The 15,276-nt window shown below is 50.8% G+C and overlaps 2 protein-coding genes across 2 annotated transcripts in view; both read right to left on the minus strand.

The window, feature by feature from the left end:
* Positions 1-5,670, minus strand: part of LOC136020169 (tripartite motif-containing protein 29-like) — a 6,929-nt gene extending 1,259 nt beyond the window's left edge. The window contains exons 1-5 of the mRNA XM_065690943.1: positions 5,161-5,670; positions 4,568-4,663; positions 3,433-3,666; positions 3,315-3,337; positions 980-2,406 (exon numbers count right to left, since the gene is read on the minus strand). Of these exons, the coding sequence (XP_065547015.1) occupies positions 2,403-2,406; positions 3,315-3,337; positions 3,433-3,666; positions 4,568-4,663; positions 5,161-5,670 (867 nt within the window). The 3' untranslated portion in view covers positions 980-2,402. The remainder of the gene's footprint in view (positions 1-979; positions 2,407-3,314; positions 3,338-3,432; positions 3,667-4,567; positions 4,664-5,160) is intronic.
* Positions 5,671-8,156: 2,486 nt separating this feature from the next.
* Positions 8,157-15,276, minus strand: part of PPARGC1B (PPARG coactivator 1 beta) — a 48,876-nt gene continuing 41,756 nt past the window's right edge. Inside the window, exons 10-12 of the mRNA XM_065690466.1 lie at positions 14,795-14,916; positions 14,314-14,468; positions 8,157-13,130 (exon numbers count right to left, since the gene is read on the minus strand). Coding sequence (XP_065546538.1) covers positions 13,027-13,130; positions 14,314-14,468; positions 14,795-14,916 — 381 coding nt within the window. The 3' untranslated portion in view covers positions 8,157-13,026. The remainder of the gene's footprint in view (positions 13,131-14,313; positions 14,469-14,794; positions 14,917-15,276) is intronic.

Here is a 15,276-nt window from a genome sequence, read left to right on the forward strand (position 1 = left end):
GCTTAGTTCTGTAGCAGTTCAACTTCTTTATGAACTGAACTGCTGTTCAGTTTTGCAAAATAGATGTAATAGCATGCAGCCAACACAGAATTTGGTAGAGCTGAGCAAAAAAGCACAACTTCACAGCATTCCCATCGTTACTAACAGAAGATAGGAGTTCTTGCGGTGAGCAGCGTGTGCTGTGGTACACCCCACAGAGGCCTTGCCCTCACAGAGATCAAGCCATCACGGAAGCCCCAGTTCCAGTTTCTAATATGCCAGCTTAGCATAGCCTCCACGCAGCAGCAGTCCTGATAGATCGCCCGGAAATACAAAACAGCACCTTGTCCCCACATCACTACAGGAGCTTCAGAGAGCCTTCAAATATCTTGAAGACAGCATGGACAGGGTAGCTGAAAGGGATGCTTACTGCCTCTATAAGATGGAGACTGTCAGTAGGATCTCCATCCTTGACAGACACATTATAAAATGACAGCCTATTTCTCCCACAGTCTACCTCTAACCTGATCCCTTTAAGGGCTGTAGGAAAGTGCTTTCCCATGATCAGTGTTTTATCTAGGAACAGAGAGAGGTAATGAGAAGATGCTTTCAGATAGCACTGGAACTTGGGACAAGCAATTCCAAGCATCCAGCGTCTCATGTAGCTAGTGTCTACCCCCCAGAAGTGACAGCCTTCTGAGAAGCTCTCATTGCTCTTGAGTTGGGGGATAGGGGCTGTTAATGCATCCACATTGTGAACTCTGGGTAGGCGCCTTGGGGACACATGGAATGCATTGTCCCCAAAAGCAAATTTGCCTTCTTGACACACTGAAGTCGTCAGATGTTCATGAACTGTAGAAAGAAAGAAAACCAACACACAGATACCACACATCCCAGTTGCTGAAGGCTGATTTCCCAATCCAAGTCAACACAAGTCATCCTATCCAAGTCATTCAAGTCCAACCCACTAAAAGCATGTTAACTGAAAGTGCTTCTGTACCTCTCTTAGCTGCTCCCACGTAATTCTAAAAGGGGCGATCCCACATTTCCGGAAACACTGCTCTTTCACAATTTCAAAATGTCTTCTTGCTTCGTGTTTCCAACGACAGCAGCTCTGAGATCCTCATTTTCCATCAGTGCCCTGCAGAGCTTCATTAGGCATTTCTAAAATCTTCCCGGATTAACTTCCACAGACAAGAAGCATGCGAGCAGTGGCACAGCCATTTTATACATGCTTATTTGCTTAGGATCATTTGAAGGTGTTTTCCAGAACTCTCAAAACTTCCTAGCGTGGCCAGGCACAAGGAGGTAATTCTGCAGTTGGGAATTTGCAGAACGTCTTTATTCAGACCTTCTCTTGCCCGCAGTGTTCCGATTCTGTGGCGTTCTCTGCTGTGGAAGTTACTCCTTCAGGAAACCAATAGCAGCGGTGACTTGGACAACTAACGTGAACTGCTCAGATGGCATGGACAATGAGGAAAACCTGGCTCTGGGGCTTTCTAGCTAGAATAGGTCTGGACTGTGCTTACAGGGATGGTAAAGACCGAGACGAGGAGTGGCCATGAGCATGGTGCGCTGTTTAGCATACCCAAGGCTGTACGGGTGGCAGCCAATTAGGTGTGCACATCACACATACTCTGGGCAGAGCCTTCCCCCCCAGCTGTCTCTTGGTCTTGACCCTAGGCTCACTGTCAGGCAGGGCTCAAGCACCCTCAATGCAGCAATAACAAGGGAACCCTTTTTTTGTCTAATTAGATTGGACAGGCATCCCACTGTGCACAGCACCGGCACTGTAGGGTGGTCTTACAAGACATCACAAAGAGTAGATTTACACACAAAGAGGGGATTATTTTGTCATAAGACAAACTCCACCTGCCGCTGCTGTGATGAGTTCTCAACTTTCCCCATGCTTTGAATCGAAGTGGTGCTACAGACAGAAAAGCTATTGCTATTCTCCTCTCTAAATCCTCCCATACATGTCCTAGGACCTCCATACCTCTTTACCTAGAACCCATTTTAGCAGGGTATGTTCAAGGCATCCGAAGCACTGAAGCCTGGGACAAGCATCCTTTTATGTACACATAAGTGAAAATAACCATACAGTCATGTCATAGAATACTATAGAATAGTTTGGCTTGGAGGGGACCTTAAAGATCATCTAGTAAGTGTTAGCAATCAGCTCTTCCAGAGCTATTTTTGAGTACTTGGTGGTTTACTACAGTCTTTTCTTGAATATGCTTTGTTAGCTTCTCCATGTTGCTCATTACAGAGTGAAATGACCACTTACCTGGCGGTAATTTAAATAAGGACTGCATGTCTGAGAGGAATTGCTGGAAAAGCCGTAGAGTACCATCTGTTGTTAATTTATCCAAAATAATGGGTGGCCTTGGTTTTACATCAGCATCATTAGAAACTGGCTTGCGTTACCTGAAACATGCAGAATAACATCAGAAGAGCAGCAGAAGGCATCAGAAAACCAGCACCAAGCCCATCCCCGAGTCAACAGCTGCATCCCCCACTCCACACCAAGCCCTGATGGGACACACAGAAAGCACCTTCCACCCTCCCCTCTCTCTGCAGCTTTACCAGGGACTCCCTCTCTGACTGGTCTCCCAGAACACCAAATCTCTTCAGCATCATCAGGCTGAAGTATGGACAGTATCTGTCCATAGAGGACCTTGTCTCAGCCATCTCAGCCCAGCTTTGTCAGGACAGACCCTAGCATCCTGTTTGCGGTTGCAGTCCTCGGTCCTTGGAGCAGGAGCTAATGAGGTGGCACAGCTAATGATGCCGGGACAGCTAATGATGCTGATGAGATCAGATGATCAGATCTCATCAGCAGATGAGATGTGCTGCATTTCCGCAGCCCTGGGTGAGCTGCTAAACCCAAGATGCAGGGCTGGGGGAGCCTGTGTGCATGCTGGGGTGGAGGAGCAGGGCAGGCACTGGGAGAACAGCTCAGGAGAAAAGCCATGAACTCTGTAGACTCTTGACTGCGCTGCATGTTTGGGTCCTGCCACATTTGCTTCTTACAAGCAGAAGGCAATGCGAGCTGAAGGATGGCTCAGGATAACTAAGCTCATCTGTCCTTTGCGTGCCCATACAGGGACCTAAACATTCAGGAATTGCCCTCAGAACGGCACTTGAGAATAGGTTCAGAGGGCACAGAAAAATAAGCTGTGCTCTACATGAGAAGTCACGCAGCCTCTGGGGGCTTCTTCAGGCTCAGTGTGCCATCAGCATGCCAAAGGGTGAGTCCAGTGCATGCAGGCTAGGCTATCAGTCACCCGAAGCAATGTGTAGTGCAATAGTAGACCACCTTGGGAAGAGCTTACCTGGCTTGAATAGCTGAAAAAGCCTGTAAAAGACAGTTTGAAAGTAGAATTAGCATAGCACAGGCAAAGGGTAGCCCAAGAGCTGAGTGTCTCTGGCAAGGGAGATGCTGTTAGGTACCTTGATGAAAAGAGGTAGGTCTTTCTGATCTCTCAGAGCCTCCAGCTCCCGTATATCACGGCTGGCTGCATCCTTCCCCTCTTTGTGTTCTAGCATCTCTGTCTGCATCCAAGAAAGCTGTTGCGCCTCGTTGTGACTGAGAGCTTTCAGGACCTCTTCTTCTCTGTTTCCTAGCTGCAGACACATCTCTTTGAAGAGGCTCTCCAGCCGATACCTCCGCAGGCCCTCCTCATTCTGTTAAGAAAACACTTTCAAAGCTGTTAGGGACCAAATCTTACATTTAAAGCCAATCACTCTCACTCATAAAAGAGCCTGGTCTCTTCTGGACTCAGAGAAGTAAATACTAACTTAGTGTCTCTCCACGTGACAACAAACCAAGATGTCCCGTTGACAGCAGAAGGGCCAAGTGACACAAGTGCCCCAGCGTCTGGCACCTGACCAGAAAAAGATGAAAAAGTAGTGCAGCTTGCGTGATGCTTGCTGAAGACTTCCCACTGTATTCCCATATTCTGCACTATCTGTCTTTGGTCCCTTTAAGGATGGGTGAGGATGTACAAGTACCAAGTGCCAAGTACAGTTCTGTCTTCAGACCTTCGCCCAGTGCCAGGACTTTGAGTCTTATCATTTTTACTGGTGGAGGAAGACAAGTGCCAATTCTGCCTCAGCAGAATGAACTAGGATTTGGAGACCTGTGTTACATTCACTGCTCTTCCAGAGCTTTTAGATAGATATTGGCATGCTGGGAGCAAAAAGCAGACATTTAGGGGCAATCTTTTAACATCATTCCTATCAATATCTTAGAACCACAGGCTAACCTAAAGGGATTTCTTGTAAATAGGAATAAACCCACAATAACATGGTGTGTGATACCACCACCTACCCATCAGGAAGCATGGACTTAACAGCAATTTTCAAGCTCAAAGGCCCTTTGGAAATTAAGAAGGTACTTCCCAGTAAAGGGAAGTAAGAAAATTGTTCCTCATCCTCCCTAAAAACAGACCCTAGAAAATAACTGAGAAACCACCAAGAACTAAACCCACCTTGGAACGCGCGATCTGGGGAAGAGCAAAAGAAAACCTTATCAGCTACCAGCACATAACCATCCCCAGAGTGATGGTTGGACCTTGGAACAAACCTTTACTTCCTCCTCTTGTTTCAGCAGGTTTTCTGTGCTGTGATTCAGCGCAGCTTCGTGGGTTTTCACTGCTTCCAGGGTTTCAGGAAAAAAACCCTGTAAAAACAGCCAGCGGGAGGTATCAGGATAGGACGGACACAAGTGCACGAGATCAGCAGCTTTATGGACATGGGACTTCTTGCTCTCAGGACAAATGAATCGTAAAGGGTTCCTGGAAGATTGTAGCCCTGGACAAATACTGCAAACACAAGCACAGGAAAGACATTTTGAAACTGAAAATACCTTCGGCTTGGAACCGCACCCAGGACTAGGAGCACAATCACGCGCACCCGGTCCCACCGGTTTGGCTTCTCAGGGTGGGAAGAAAGCTTCCATAACATCTTGGTTTATATCCCTGAATCCCCAGAGGGAATCTAGGGCAAAACTGGGAATAAAAGCCCAATATTCCAAGCTGGAGATTTAGCCCCAAGTCTGCAGATCTGAACCTGAAGAAACCTTTCATCTCTGTGCTGCGGGCAGCTCCCTGTGCCCCAGGTCCCTGTGGTTTTCCTAGTGCGATCTGTGCTCTAAGGGCTGTCCTGGCAGCCTCTTACCTGTGCTTTGCCAAAAGCCTCCTCCAGAGTGGTGATCTTGTGGTCCTTGTGGGAGCTGATGGTGCAGCACAGCATGCAGATGCAGACTGAGTCTGTCACACAGTAGCAGTCCAGCAGCCTGCCATGCTGGGGGCATCTCCTCTCACCCAAAACCTGAGCTTCACAGGGCTCCGTCAGGACATGCTCTTTCAGAGGGCTCTTTGTGTTGTGCTTGCTCAGGTGGGCTTGGCAGAGGGAGGCCTCGCAGTTCATGCAGGTCTTCACGGCCGGCTGGGGCTCCTGAAGGCAGGAGTCACACAGGATCACCCCATCTTGCTGTCCCAAGCTTTCCCCCTTCTCTTCACATTGCACTCCAGGCCTTTCCTCCTCTGGGTCTGCCTGGGTATGGCACAGCGGGCAGCAGTCCTGCTGGCGCTCCTCCTGGATGCAATCCCTGCAGAACCTGTGACCACAACTCAGCATCACCAGCTCAAGGTAAGTGCCCAGGCAGATGGCACAGGTCAGGTCCATCTGCAGCCTGGTCACAGCATCACCATGCAGCCCGAAGTGCGGCGGAGTGCCAGCAGTCACTGATAAGTGAAACAGAATCCAGTAGCGGAATCATCTCTGGCTGCAGGCAGCGAGCTGCTGGCTCCTCCCCTTCACAAGGGAAAGTCATCCCTCTCCTGCACCCAGCTGCCTGCATCCAGTCTGCCACGTTGGAGAAGCCATGGCCACGCAGGATGAACCCAGCATCAGGGTGGTGGGGTTTTGGAGGAGCAGGGTTAGTGCTAGAAAAGCTTGTATGGAAAGGATGGTGCTTTCTTACCTGCAGGAAGCTGCTAAGAAACACAAGAGGTCCAAGTCTGAGTTTGAAAAGGTACTTGGTGGCAGAGACAGCATAGGAAAGATTAAACAGCACCCAGCCGAGGACTGAGGAGGAGGAAAGAGGGAACAGAGATTACATGTCCCTGAACCAACAGCACCTGGGGAAAGCGCTCCACCACTATTTAAAAGCACACAGCAAGCAGGAGGCAGGAGCTGCAGGTGTGTTAGTGAGGGAGTGGAAAAGCTGGGGAGGAAATGGGAAGGAAAGTTGGGAGCAGTCCTTTAGGACTGTGGACACCTACAGTGGTAGTGCAGAGAAGTGGGTCTAGAGCTGGCAGGGAGTGGATAAACTAAACCTGCCCTGTTCCTCTCTGCAAAGGCACCTGGATGCACCTGGACAACAAGAGGGACTGATGGAGAGGATGGGCAAATGCGTATGTTACTCTAAGCATGGCCCCCAGAGCCCCAGGACAGAGCTTGCGTTGCCCAGAAGCTGAGGTCTGTACTGGGAGCAGGGAGCAGCAGAGCCCAGGGCAGGATTCGGTGTTGGATGCCACTGCTCAGGGCGCAGGTGGGAGCTGAAACTCCAAAGGGCAGCCCAGGACAGCTCGCCAGGCACTGAAATCAATCCCAAGCAACAGGCGCTTCACATGGGTCAGGAGCACGAGCCTGGCCTGGCATTCCCAGGCATTACCTTGCTGTGTCCCTGCCTCTCTGTGGGGTACTTTGGGGGCAGGGGTGTCCCACCAAGCCAGCGGAGCCCAGGGCAGGTGCTGCCTCAGCCAGGCAGATGTGGGCACTTCCACACTGCCCTTGCTGCCCACACTGCCCCTGCACCCCCACTGTGCCTGCACTGCATGTGCTACCCATGCTGCCAACCAGCCAAGGTCAGCAGCAGAAGCTGCCCCTGTTCACAACAGCCCATTACTGACTTACTTTCCCTTCCCACAAGGCGTAGGTAGCGCTGCCTCCCTTTCCTCCAGGAGCCGAAGAGCAGCCACATAAACTGCTGCAAAAGCAGCACCCATCTGTGTGAAAAGATGTTTCATCACAAAGTTACACCAAAATGAAAACTGTCACATTGGTTTTCTTTCCAACCGGCTGGATGTAATTGTGGGGACTAACAGAGCTGCTGAAATGATGCTGTGATTCACCAACAGCTCCCTTCAATTTCTATGTCTGCTTGCAGGATAATACTCAATGTCAGTCCTGTCTTTTCCAGGAAGCTGCCTGGAAATGCAGAGCAGGTCAGGCTGGGAGGAAAAACCCCAGCTGTGGGTCTGTTCCTCTCTGCAGACCCTTCATTTGTGTGCCCCTGCTCCATTCCAGTGCCCTGCAGCCAGGAACCCTGCTCTTGTGCACCCACACCAGGCACCTGGAGAGCAGCTGCCTGCCCATGAGTCCTTGTATGTGCCAGAGACACAGAGGTCTATGGCAGCTGCCTCAATCAGTGCAAATCTGCAGGGAAAACCAGCTCAGCAGCTTGCAGACTCTCTCCTGTCAGGTCCTCCTGCCCAGCAGCAGCATCCGAGTAAATTCAGTATACCATTTCTGAGCTGGGCAATGGCTGGTGCTGTGCTCCCGGGCGCTGGGTGCTGCAGGAGAGCTGCCCAGGCATTCTGTGCCATCCCTTCCACAGCCTGGGCTCCCATGATGACCAGGACACCAGGACACCCTGTGCTGGTTCAGCCACCTCGGCCGTGTCTCTGGGAGCGCAGGCTGGCTCCTGTGGGGCTGCGCTCCTGGCACTGGGGAGCGCATGGTTCCTGCGTCACCATCTGGAGTTTCTTCCACACTTTTCCTTGCAATCCAGCCCTTTGCTCTCTTACTCCCACTGAAGCAAATTTGAGGTGTGTGCCCCATTTCATTTTTACCCTCCCTGGTCAGGGAGGCTTCTTCTGCAGTGGGTCCTGCAGCAGTGGCACCGCTCCCAAAGTCCACAGGACAGCCCACGTTTTTCCTGCAGGAGTTAAACTGCAAGAAGCCACACTTAAAACGGCAATATCCAGGGATATTCCTGCATCCCTGGCAATGGCGCACTGTTGGTGCGAGTGAGTTGGAGGCTCCACCACCCGCTTGGCCCCAGTTGGTCCCAGCTGTCCCACTGCCAGCCAGGCCAACACAGGGGAGCAAAACACCTCCTCCCAGAGCAGGCTTGAGCTAAAGTATTAGAAGCACAGACTTGTTCCTTTTGTTTTTTGTTTCCACTTTGTCGTATATATGTTATCGTTTATTTATAGGCAGATCACTTCACTATTTACAGTACATGAGCGTAGAGATTCTACAGTCTTTTTGATGTAAACAAGTAACTCCACGGCTGGGGAGTCTGGAAAAAGAAGCCAGTTCTGAAGTATTTACACAATTTAAAATAGAACTTTTATACCCACCGGAGAGATAGAGATAATACATTGAGCGATTTGGTTAAATTATCTATGAAACTATAGAATCTGACAATGTAAAAATACAAGAAAACGTTCTCTTGTCTTAGAAGGTAGACAGTTAAATCACACTAGAAATAAATCTCTTCGTTTAAAAATAATAACAATAATAATAAAGGAAAGGCATAAGAATCCATGCCGCCTTTTAAGGTTAAAGTATATTACATAAATAAGGACACAACAGAACGGAACTGGGGAAAAAATGCAGTGAAATATAAAAAAATGCTACCAATTAAAAAAAAAAACAGACTAAAAACTTGATTCGTAATCAGAGAGGGATCAATTCCGCTGCTTCTACTTACTCTGCAAGGAGGAAACTGCAGAGTTAAGCAGTACTTACTCGGCATGAGGAAGGGAGGCAGAATTGGCCCCTGTAAGTATGAGCAGTGTCCTTTTACTTAAAAAAAAGGAAGAAAAAGACAGTATTTATCATTTTTTAATATAAATAACAAAGCAAATGTGCCCCTTTTTAGGTGAAATTCTTACACCTTTCTCAAGAAATGCATCAATTTAATCTTTCTCTCTCTCACATGCATACACACACTCCCTCCCCAGCTCAGTATTTACTGCAGTGTGGCTCTCGGCTCGGTGCCGTGGGCACTGGGGCCAGGCTGCTGCCTCCCCTCCTGACCCCAGGGTGGGCAAGGGAAGAGGAATGAAACCCAAAGGCTTCATTTGGCTCTATATTGCTTGAGATTGTCAGGGATGGACTACGACGCTTAGAACAGAAAAGGTATCAGGGCTCAGCTGATGTACAAGGATGTATCTCAGTATTCAGCATGCCTCCAAGAGAAAGAAACAAAAACCAACCCAAAACAAAAGAAAAAGAAGAAAAACAGTGCTGGTCTGCAATTGCAATGCTCCTTTGCATGGACCAGTGCTGGGATCAGACACTCAAAAGACTGTAGCATGGTGACTGAGCAGCCACTTCATTGAAGACGACGTGCAGCCCAGTCAGCTGCGCTGAGTGGGGATAGGGAGAAACTTTTTCTTTGGGGCAGCACGGGACCTAAAACCCAGGATTGTCCTCTGCATTCAGCCCAGACACTCAGAAATGTTTGCTCCTTCCCACAGAGCCCCAGGGACCCACTGGAGTCCAGCCAGGAACCCAGTATCCCACCCTGAACCACGAGCTTCCCTGGGACAAATCTGTGCAATAAAGGCAAAGGGGCATTTTATCACGAGACTTCACATTCAGCATTTCTCCACAGTACCTGTAGGAAACTACTGGGGGACATTCTATAGTCATATATGTTTAAAAAAATAAATCTCCTCCTTACTTATTGCCTACCGTAATACACCCTTTGGCTCCCAGTGCCTCTCCGAAGTAGCACTCCTACCAGCCCCGCAGACCAGGCTCTCACAGGCAGCTGGGGCCAGGGTTCCCTTTTTGGGGTGCCAAGCTCTGAGCTACACCCACAGCAGGGCATCCACCGTGATGCCACAGGCTGGGCAGGATGTAAAGCTTGTCTGCAGGGGGGTGATCCCGCTCCCTGTCCCCAGCAGCAAAGCACTGGGTGCCACCGGCTTCCCCAGCAGCACGGGCTGCCTATCCCTGCTCTGCTCCTGCCCCGCTTCCCTGTCAGCATCTGGAACAGTCACGGGCTGCTCAGGGAGTGAGCTCTCACCTGCACCTTGTGCCCAAGCGCTCCTTCCTGCCTCTCTGCGGACATGAGCACTGTGAGCTAAAGACACCTTTATATTAAAAAAATAAACTAAAGTGGGAACTTACTTTTCACCACAAACCCTGTGTGAGGGATTCTAAACTCAGCAGAGCTGTGCTTCTTGGGCTGAACGCCCTCTACTCCTGAACTTTGAGGGAAGCCCCTGGAGCAGGCAGCGATGGGCCACAGTGCCCCTGCACCCTGCACACCTCTGGGCATAGTGCATAAGTGCTGGAGAAATTTCCTGGGCAGGAGGGAAAACAAGCCATCCCAATTTAATGGGGAAAGAAAACAACAAAAACCCCGACAAATAAAACCTCCCCCAAAACCCAACCCCACTTATAGGCTTCAGGCACCACAAAGACCACTTATTGCATCTCTTCTTACCCTATGGGTGCAGTGCTGATGAGCTCTGTGCAGGATGAGCCCTCCCCTTCCCAAACACCAACCTTGCTATTCAGAAGCCAGGCACGGCAGGTGCTGGGGGCTAACCTGGGGTGCCCAGCCACAGGAAAACTTTGGAATTTTATACCTGGGTACACCAAAACCAGTGCTTGGGAAGTGACTGAGTGATCCCCCAGGAGAGGGCTTCCTCAGGCATTGCACTGACCCTTCCCCTCTGCCACCTTGATGCATCCCCAGCAGGGCCTGGCTGAGTGGGAGATGGAAGAATTCCACTTACTTCGCTTCTTTTTTTGTTCGCTTTTTTTTTGGATTGATCGTTTTCTGAAAAACATCAGCACAGCACAGGACAGTACTACCCACCCTAAATGTGTCGCTATATACATTCTACATAAGCTCTATAGCAATCACATGTAAACATCATCATTGTGAGGAAATACTAGGACAGAAAAAGGCAAAGCTACAATGAGGCAATTGCCAATAGCAGATGCTCAGTCTTGGCCAGAGCTACTCATGTTTGCTAAGGTGGGATGAGGAACTGGGAGAGCTTGTGGCAGGAGAGACACCAAACCTTGCTGCTGAGACTGAAATGGCACAAGGGCTGTTCCCTGGCAGTGATGGTCACTGGCGGCAGGTTGGGGACCTGCAGTTCAAACCCGCAGTGGCCCGTGGGCCCTTGTACTGCCGGGCTGGTTGTCAGAACCTTGGCTTCCCGAAAGCGGGGAGGAATAGCCAGGTAACTGTGCTGGTATCGGCGCTGCCGGCGCTCCTGATCCCACCAGAGACCAGCTGCACAGACGGCCCCAGAGCCCAGGGCCTCCTTGGCAGGGCTCAGGCTCTTGGCATCGCATCTTGTGCAATTTCAGAGGCTTTGGTCATACTTCCTGCAAGACAAAATAGTTCCCACACCAGGGAAATGAGAATAAACCTCTAAGTCATGCGGAAGGGAGACCCCAGGAGACTCTAATCTAACTATTGACAGAGTTAAGGCTATAATATTCTATCTACATAGGATGGCTGAATCCCTAGTGGTCTCTGGGTCTGAAAAATAAATGGAAATGATGGAGATGGCTTGAGGAGCAGCCAGGGTCCCACTCCCTCCGGAAAAGTGCCTCTGGCCGGTTTGCGGTGGGGTTTGTTCCAGCCACTGGTGGGCTCTTTCCATCTCCCACCTCACCTGGAGATGGAGGACAAGTTTGCAAGCAAATTTCAGGGGGGCTGCTGCTTGAGCATGCCTTCAATGCAGTGCTGCCGGGCAGCCCCGAGGGCTCCCGGCCAGGGGCAGAGCAGGCAAGTGTGCCAGAGGGCACTGGGTGCCAACTGGGTGCCGGGGAAGTGTATGGCTTATCAGGTACCAAGCAGAGGACAGATAGGACAGTGGGGCAGGCATTCAGTGTGGCTGCCGTGCCCCCTCCCTGCCCCTCTGGATTTTGGGGGCCATCACAAATGGGTCTTCTTGCCCCACTTGCTTTGCAGGGGTAGAAGCAAGAGGGGAGCAAGCTACTCAGCCTGTCTGGTCTCCCAGTGCCCAAGGGGCCAGAGAGAAGCCAGCTCCCTTGCATGGACCTGGAGGTGCCCGTCTCCCAGGCTGTGTCCACAGGATCGAGCCTGGCCAGCTCAGCCCCCTGGCCCATCTCTCGTGGCTCCAAAGGCGTCAGGGGGCTGGAGCAGTGCTGGCTGCCAGGCATAGGTCCCACAGCCCACCATGTAGTACATCCTTCTACCACCCCTCTCCTTCAAGCCTGCAAAGCTGACTGGCCCTATGGCGAGAATGGCATGGGGCTGCTGTGCCCCATTGCCCACCTGTTCCAGCACATACCAGGACCAAGCTCAGCATCCGGGTGCTGCAACCCAGCTGGGCCAGGGCTGGGGGTCTCAGACCATGCAAGCAAAGAATAATGGCTTTGACAGCAAAGTGGGTGACTCCGACACAATGACTGAGCACCCTGGTTTGCCAGCAGGGCAGGCAGGTGCCTCCATGCTCCGTGACTCTGCTTTGACCCCCCATTTGCTGAGTGGCAAGTGCCTCATTACAGTGCATAGTTAAAAATCAAGGAAGCGGTACAATAAATCTGAATTACAGTACATCTGAGCCATAAATACATTTTTTTTTAAGTATATACTTTTCTTTTTTTCTCTTCTATTAAAAATTAGTTTATAATCCTGATTCTATTCACAATTAACAATTTCATCATCACACACTACGGACAAAAAAATGTTATGGTGAACACAGCTGCAACTCCACGGTGGGAGCAGGGGGGGTACTGGGATGGGGGAGAGGGGCCGGGGGCTCCTAGGCTCACCCTAAAACAACCAGTCAGCAGCGGAGGGACTAACGTGTGGCAGTGAGACATCAACACCATGGGGACTCACAGACAGAAGCAGCTTTGTTCAATGTAAACATCGATCGGAAGGGACAGCAGTCTCTCTCTCGCGTGCTCTCCTCTCTCACGCTCTCTCTCGCTTTCCATAGACTGAATAATTTCTTTGAAAACGTAAACATATTGGAAGTGCCTTGACTGAGGTATTGAGGTATTCCTCCAAGGTTAAGGCTGTTACCGATGCAGGCTTAGCTGGGCCTCCTGCAGCAAGCTGTCGAAATCCATGGTCTCATACTTGCTTTTCACTGGAGCTGGGGAGGACTCCTCCACGCTGCAATCTGGGAACGGCAGGGACACAGGAGCAGGACATGAGCAGGGAGGAAAACTGAGGCATGCCAGGGCACTGCTATCAGCATGCTGCCTCCCAGCACTGCAGAGCCAGCCTGGACAAGCACTGATGGCAAAGGGGAGTGGGGACAGTGCTGTATCTTGCTACTCACAGCACTGCACAGCCACCCTACGATCTTCATCTTAGGGTGCTGTCTGTTTCCTATCTTCTCTCTGCCCAAAATGAGGGGCTCTGGGATTTATTTAGATGAAAATGGGCAAAGTCAGAAGGAGTGCTGCTCTGAGCAGATGAAATATTACAAGGCGCTAAAAGATCAGGCATATGTGTCAAACTGAGCATCCAGAGAGAAGTCAAGACTTGGCACTTTAATTTCTGGGCCTCAGTCTCTCATGCCTGAAGTGCAATACTAGAACTACTGCACCCCCTGTAGAGGGTACAGAAATAAATGTGTGCTGTTTATGAAACACCTGAAGATCACAGCAACGAGGGCTGAGCGAGGCCTGGATCACAGTTGTCTTGCAGGACTAGCACGGGGTTTCATTCCTGCCCCTCAGCTCAGGCTGCAGCCCTGCCACCTGCAAGGGCTGGGGTCCAACGAGACCTGGCAAATACTGCCACTGAGAGAGGCAGGAGGTGCTGCAGAAGCCCATGCAGCACAGAAAGAGTTAATGCAACTGCAGCACATTTCAGTGCCATCATTTTGGCTCAAAACTGCTTGCGCAGTGTGGTGAATCTGTCCTGTGGAGCAGCAAACCACCCAGATCACCTCTCGGGCTAATGAAATGTTGCTGATTGCTTTATCCAATGACTGGAATGGGACTTTTCTGCTGGAAAGCATCCAGCACTGTGTAGAAACACAGTGGAGACAGGATGGGCTGTGGTCAGCTGAGACCCAGCAGCCCTGGGGTACGATGCTATGTTTTGCAGCCAACACACTCCAGTTTGCAGCCAACACACACCAATTGCTTTTTTTCTCTCCCCCCGACTTTCCCAAGCCATCTGACTGAGCTAAGAGCAGCTATGTGAGCCATAAGACAGCTGCTGGGCTTTTCCTGCAGGCTCTGAAGATGTTTAAGATCCTTGCCTGACTAGCATTCAGCAGTGCAATGTGCTGTTACAGCTCTGTGATGATAAATGAGATGCTTCAGAAAAAGCAGCTCCTGCTTTCTTACCCAAGTCAGCATATCTGGTCCAGAAGAAATGCCCGAGGCCACCAGAGCTGAGCTGGAACGAAGGCTCGTTCCTCTTCCGTAGTGAGGTGCCGTTCTTCAGAGATAAGGCGGCATGCTCTGAATACCGGTAGGTGATGAAGCCATATTTATCCCCCCTGAGCAACCAGAGAAAGAATTCAAGATGCAACGTGCCCCCACAGCCCCTCTCACACAGCTCTGCCCAGCACTGCACCCTCCATCCTACTGTCCCTCCATCCTCCTGGCCCTCCCCATGGCCTTGGACCTGGGCACACACTACATTTCTTCACCCAAAGCACTGAGACCATGGGCTTGGCTGACCGAGGGAGTTGGCGTGGCACAACTGCATCACTCACACACAGCCAGGTACAGGGGTGACCCTGCACCTCCCACCAGTGCTGATGGTGCCTGGGGAGAGGGGTTGCCTGTAGCTGCTGGAGCCCTGGACTCGCTCCCCACTCACCTGTTAGTCCTGGACAGGACCTGACACTCCACAATCTCACCAAACACTTCAAAGCGTTTCTTCAGTTCGCTGGAGTTCATGCTGCTGGAGAGGTTTCTGATGTACACCACCCGGCCTTCCCCCTGGCAAAGCAAGTGAGAAGCTTCAGGCTCCATGACCCCACACCTCCACACTGCATTGACACTGGAAACATGGGGCTGTCAAGGAGCACTGCAAACCAGCACTGGGAATCAGGCTGCAGTAGGGCAGCACTGCCACAGGCACAGCCTGGCATCTCCAGGGTCTGGCTGTCCCCACTCAAGCTAGCTTACGGGTGTCACCCCCAAGACACCACTGCTGCTGGGGACAGCCATACTCAGGCTGAGGCAACCCTCTTCTCTTTTGAACTTCTACACTCTTGCAGCTTTTACAGCTTCTCCTGGTGAAGATGCTGGGAAGCATTCCCAAGAATTGCTAGGGGCAAAATGAAATTGCACTGCAGG

Source organism: Lathamus discolor, chromosome 10 (genome assembly GCF_037157495.1).
Source record: "Lathamus discolor isolate bLatDis1 chromosome 10, bLatDis1.hap1, whole genome shotgun sequence".
Taxonomy (NCBI): domain Eukaryota; kingdom Metazoa; phylum Chordata; class Aves; order Psittaciformes; family Psittacidae; genus Lathamus; species Lathamus discolor.